General features: G+C 50.0%; 1 protein-coding gene across 1 annotated transcript in view; it reads left to right on the top strand.

Annotated features, from left to right (window-relative positions):
* The window catches only part of FBN3 (fibrillin 3), a 271,545-nt gene that overhangs the window by 55,311 nt on the left and 210,149 nt on the right, over positions 1 to 6,085 (top strand). Inside the window, exon 6 of the mRNA XM_014520884.2 lies at positions 3,898 to 3,993. Coding sequence (XP_014376370.1) covers positions 3,898 to 3,993 — 96 coding nt within the window. The remainder of the gene's footprint in view (positions 1 to 3,897; positions 3,994 to 6,085) is intronic.

The raw sequence follows: 6,085 nt of genomic DNA, 5'->3' as shown, positions 1-6,085 counted from the left end.
CTACTCTGGGTCAGATCTGAGTCCTCAAGGAACTCTGTTTTAATCCCCTGCCTAGCTCCACCCTTTCTGGTCACCAGGACCCTTTTCCCTAATGGTGCGCAGGGGTTCCTTCTTACTAATAAGCATATTTACTCATCTGGAGCTTGCTGCTCGGCAGCCCGCATCAGCAGCCTGCCTCTCTGCAAGCAGACTTACAGCTGTGCAGTCCATCTCATTGCAGCCTTCACCCTCCTCTCAATAACAGGGGTTAGGGGCCCCAGTTACATATGCTGTCTGGAAAATGGCATCCCAGATATCTAAAGTTCGGGGAAATTTTGAGCAATGACAAATAGGGGTTTATAGAAAGCATTAGGCAAGCTTACTATAGGTGCTGCTACTGGCTACATCTAATATACTCAATAGTATTTCATTAAACATTTATTAAATACAGGACATCATCAACAAGAGTGGGGAACAAAGAAAGGTCCCACTGGCAACTGTCTAGGAGTACAGTGTAGCAGCTTCTCATTCAGAGGTGGGCAATTATTTATGCAGAGGAGGGCCACTTAATGAGGTTTCGTGAGCTCTTGAGGGCTGCATGGGTAGCCCCACCCCTTGACAGTTGCCCCACCTCTTATTGCCATCTTGGGACCAGTCGTCCCATTCCTAAACCCTGACCTTTGCCACTGGAAGTCTCTCCCCTTGCCCCCTGGAAATGCTCCGGGGCGTGGGGAGGGTAGTTGCCATCTTAGAACCAGAAGCAAACCAAATCATACACTAAGAGTCAAACACCTACTATAGCATATTTAAATTTTATTACAAAAAATATTTTTGGCATGATTTGTGTTTGCACAGTGTATATAGAGGTGATTGCATAATAACTCAAATTTTCAGTCTTGTATATTGTGGGGGGGGTGTATGGTATTTGTGTGTGTGTGTGTGGTAGGGTGTGTGGGAGGGTTTGTGAGGGGGTGTAGCTGTGTGGGGGGGGCATAGAGTATGTTGGGAGGCTATGTATATGTAGAGGGTTGCGGGTGAAGGGTGTGGGGTTTGTGGGGTGTGAGGGAGGGTGGGCTGGTGTGGGGACCACCCCCCCACACACTCCCGTGAGGGGCACAGCCTTCTCCGGGCTGTCTGTTTTGCTGCCACTCCCCACCATTCATGTGCAGCCCCTGTACTCACCGGGCACAGGCGAGAAGCCCTAGGCACTGGAGCCAGCTGCCTTCCCTGCCCCCCCGGGGAAGATGCCTGGGGCTTCCCTCCCCTGCCATGCAGCCCCAGTGGGGAAGGCAGCTGGCTCCAGTGCCTGGGGCTTCTCTCCCATGCCCAGTGTGTGTGGGGGCTGCACGTGAGTGGCAGGGAGCACTGGCGATACAGATGGCCTGGTGAAGGCTGCGCTCCTTGCTGCGATGTGCAGCGCCGGCCAGAGCCATGTCCCACTTGGCACCTGTGCCCTGAGCACTCCACCTGCTGCTGCCACCGCCTGCTGGGGCTGCGTGCCATGGGACAGTGTGGGGAGGTCCCCACACCCCCACCCTCCCTCACACCCACATGCTGCCCAGCCTGTCACTGCACTACCGCCATCTCCCTGGGCATGGAGCCCCACGCTCCCACCCAGCTGTAGCCCAGCTCATGCCACTTCCCTACCTGCTGCACAGAGCATGCAGAAGACCAGGGAAGTGGAGCAGGTCCCTGGGGGTTGTAGCAGCGGGAGCAGGAACCCCGCCTGGAAGCTGCTGCTGGCCAGGCTGTGCCCTTCCTCTCACAGGGGTGGGAGTGAGGCACCATAGGGTATGTTTGGGGCTATATGTACATGTGGACACCTTGCTCCCGCCCTCTTGGGCAGAAGGGCTGGGCTGGGTGCAATCTGTTGGGGGGTGCCGTAGGCCAGATGAAAGTGCTTGGCGGGCCAGATTCAGCCCATGGGCCGTATTTTGCTTGCTTCTGTTCTAGCTGCTTTCAACTTTAAGTGTTTAAACACCAGCATTCAACGTGACTACGGTGTCACAATCAATATGGATCCTACACAGAGATCTGGCTGTCTATGGCAGTGTTTCTAAACGTTTCTGCACTCAAGATGCCCCTTGGCTAGGATAGTCACACTGCACTTGGCCTGGCTCTTCTAGGTAGTGCAAGTGGGAACTGATTAACATTGTTATCAATCTTAGAAACCTCAGTAGGGGCACTGTGTGAGCTATCACCATAGCTGTGACCCCATCAGTCCCAGATAGCAGTGAGTCCAGGCCTTTACAGTGCTTAAACAAATGCCACACAACTGTCACAGCTAGGGTTATTAGGAAATCCACTGAAACTTAGTCTGACAAAAGCCATACCTTTCTGCAGGATCAAACACCTAAGGGAAAATCTTCTTAACCATTTCATGAACTTCACACTCACATCTTTACCTTTGGCTCTCTGCTCCTGTATGTAGTGACCACTCTAGACTCGATGTTTCACTACTAGCTCTGTGAGGAGGAAGAGTAGTCGCACCCTGTGGATTCCAATTCTCTCTGTTACGTGCACTTCTTCAGTACGTGGCTGATTTTACCACATCATGACTAAGTCATTTCCCTTGGAGCACTTGGGATATCTTTTGTTCAAAAGAGACTTTCACTGTGGTTGCTGGGGTTTTAATATGACTCCCGTGAACTATAATTTGGGCTTTAAGAAAATATTGGCTATCCATTGACCTTTACCCTCTCAGCCATCTGTGATCATTTGGCCTCTTCAACATCTGCTTTTAAAACATGCTTAGGTTGAGTGCTCCTGACATGTCACCCTCCATGCAGCTCTGGGACTTTATCAGTGACGTGGCACTAACAATCGAAAGGAGATGGTATTTGCCCACTTCAGGACTCAGCGATGCTTCTGCAAGTTGCAGTGAGCTCTAGTCAGAGGCAAGCTCCAGTTCTCCCCAATTTTTCTCTTTACCATCTTTAACTATAAGAATCCAACAATAGGCTGCCCCTTCCTCTTACACTTCTCACAGGATATAAAACAGGGCTAGCACCAGTAAGCATTGGGAGTCACCTCCTCCCTACAAACAGCCCTTTAATCTGTGGTGATCCAAAACCTGTACTCCCCCTTCCCTCCTTATGCCCAGACTGTAAATTTTGTAGCAGGAGCTCACGGAAGCCAGAGACCTGTCATTCCTGAACATGGCTGGATTTCTTTGCAATGTAAACTACTGGGACTTCAAACCAAGCTCTGGCACACGGAGCCACCAGGAGGGCTGCAGGGGGAGGGACAGTGTTTCCCTAGCTTATTTGATTTGTGGGAATGCGATTGTTCAAGAAAAGGGCCGTTTTATGCCTGACGTACCAAGGCACCTCAAAATTGTAGAGTCCCAGGAAAACCTTTTTCCAAGCATTCAAATACTGGTAGTTTGACTCTTTTATGATGACAGCTCATACCAATGTGGCCTTGTGGTTCCCACCCCCAACTAAATACAAGTGGTAGTTGTAAAGCTTTATTTTTTTTTTCTTCCACAATAAAGTTGTAAAACTTCCAGTACTGCCTGCAAGCAGGGAGGGCAGTCTGAAGGGACGCCTCCAGAGAGTGCAGGTGTTTCCCAGAGCTTTTCTTCAGGAGTCAAGAGTTTCCATTCGGAGCAGCCGGTCTGGTGCATAGGTGGTCACTCTTGTTTTGGATCCCAGTGCTATGCTGTGTTAACTGAAGCTTCTCTGTCAGCTGTGCTGTCATTCTTCTGCCCATTTATAAAAGAAATCATGTACAAGCAAGAAGAATTCAGTGCGGCCTTGCTGGGGAAAAACGAACGTGGTGGCTTTTTCTTTGGGATCAGACCCATGAACTGTAAAGGGTGCTCCAAATTCCATGACTTCCCTATGTGTCTTCTAGTGATTGTGTGTGTTTTTATTTCTCTCTTGTAATTTTGCCCGTATTTATGTTTCTGAACAGCTATCTGTGAAAATGGCTGCCAGAATGGAGGTCGGTGCATTGGACCAAACCGCTGTGCTTGTGTGTATGGATTCACTGGCCCTCAATGTGAAAGAGGTAGAGACCTGTTTGTTATGTTACTATCACTGATTTGACTACAGAAAAGAACATTTACTACAATAAAAGGATGTTAAGCAGGTATTTAAGCACTCAGATCTTAGGACATGCAATGTTAATTTTGCCTGTGCAATGTTAACTGGGCTTCCTTGTATGAATGTGTTATGATAGTCTTAAATTACATGCTCACATACAATTTTTTCCATAGGATCTCTGATTCATTCAGTGCACAGGATGGACAGTGCTCACTGAATAGGTAGCTATTCAGTATTTCCTTTTGTCCTCATCATTCAATGCATGGCTTTTAGCCTCATTAGTCATGTACCAAAAAATCCCCGTATACAAAAATAACAATTACCTCTTGGATGTTTTTAATGATGCTCAACACTGTAATATCCAATTACTATACAAATGTCAGGAAACTAACAATTGCAACTCATCTGTGAGGTGAAGTGAAAGTAGTATGCCCATTTTACATATAGGGAACTGAGGCACAGAAACTGAAGGCCAAAATTGTTAAATGCCTACACTAATTTTGGGTGCCTAATTTGAGTCACTTGGGTCTGAATTTGCCAGAATACTTAGGATTTCTGTATCTGTGTGTGTGTCTGATTCAGGGTTCCCACTGATTTCAGTTTCAGTTGCGAGTGCTCGCCTCTCAGGGCTGCAATTCTAACTCCAGCTGTTTTCCTTTGGGCACCCAAAAAGTAAGAAACACTTTCAGTGATCCACTATGAAAATGTTATGTTTAATTTTTCTCCATTGGCACATGGGAGTTCAGTGGCAGAGGCTGGCATAAAATCTAGTTCTTTAGGCGGGTATCAAGTTGCCGTCACCAAAGCCACTGGCATACACTTATTTAACGGCACAATGGGCTCTGATCTCCATTCCCACCAGTCATGCCTCCTGCCATGCTACACATGCATGGCAGGAGGCACAATTTTGGGATAGGGGGTCAGATCCAAATTGCATCATAATAATTCTGGGCTCTCCCTGCAGTGGCAAATTGAAAGCCAGGTGCCAAAACCTCACACACAGAGTGGAGAATTGGATGATTGTCAGCTCTGGCTGGGCAGTCCCAGATCTGGTTCACCCAGGGCTGTCAGAGCAGACAATCAGCTAGGAAGGGCAGACAGTGAGACTTGGCACTATCTGGGCTGGGGCTCACTATCAGCTGATTGTTAAAACCCTGTGCCTGGCAGCTATGGCTGGACTGCTGGGCAGAGAGTTTGAAGTCCGAAGTGGGGGAAGCCCTTTCAGCTCTTCCCGCTAGGAGCCTTGGATCCCCTGCCCAGCAGCCCTGCCAGAGCTGCCAGGTGCAGGTTAAAAGGCCCTGGTGGGGGATGCCCTTTGGCTTCCCCTTCACCTAGGTCTGACAATCACCTGATTGTCGGTCCCCAGGGCTGTTCCAGAACCTGGTGCAATCTGGGCCCTGGGATCAGCAGTCAGCTGATTGTCGGCCCCAGCCACATGTTAAATTTAGGTGTGTGGCAGGACACTGTTGGTGCCTGCCACTTTAAGACCTGGGGCCAAGCAGCCAGCAGGTGCTTAATTGCGGTGGCCATTTTAGAGCTCTTTTTAGAGCTCTGGCCGCCCATATAAACAGGGCAGTTCGCTGCTGGCAGCCCAGGCAGCAACATTGCCTGGATGTGAGGCTTCTAGGAACAACCTGGATATAAGGGAGGAGCTGTAGGGGATGGTCTGGAGGCTCCTGGTCCTGGGCATGACCTAAAACTGCTCCCTGCCAGGAGTGGGTGGCCTGGTGGGGCTCCCAGTGGCACAGGAGCCCCCAGAAAATGCCAGGCCAGTTACCACCCTGGTGAAAGGCGGGTTGGGGCACCTTAACCCCAGCTCCCACAACCAGGTGGGTTAACCCTGAGTAGGGGCCAGAAGGCAGACACCAGGAGTGAGAGTGGGGCTAGAGGCTCGGGGGCCTGATGGAGAGTACCCTCGACTGGCCTGGGCTGGGGCTAGGACCAGAACAGTCAAAAGGGCCAGGGGCCCATGGCGAGGGATGCTGAGTTTGGAGGGCCTGAGGTTCCCGACTGGCCTTGGAGGTGAGACCAGGGCCTGTGTGGTCAGAGGGGAAAGA

Source organism: Alligator sinensis, unplaced genomic scaffold (assembly GCF_000455745.1).
Source record: "Alligator sinensis unplaced genomic scaffold, ASM45574v1 scaffold103_2, whole genome shotgun sequence".
Taxonomy (NCBI): domain Eukaryota; kingdom Metazoa; phylum Chordata; order Crocodylia; family Alligatoridae; genus Alligator; species Alligator sinensis.
This window is presented reverse-complemented; position numbering and strand designations above follow the sequence as displayed.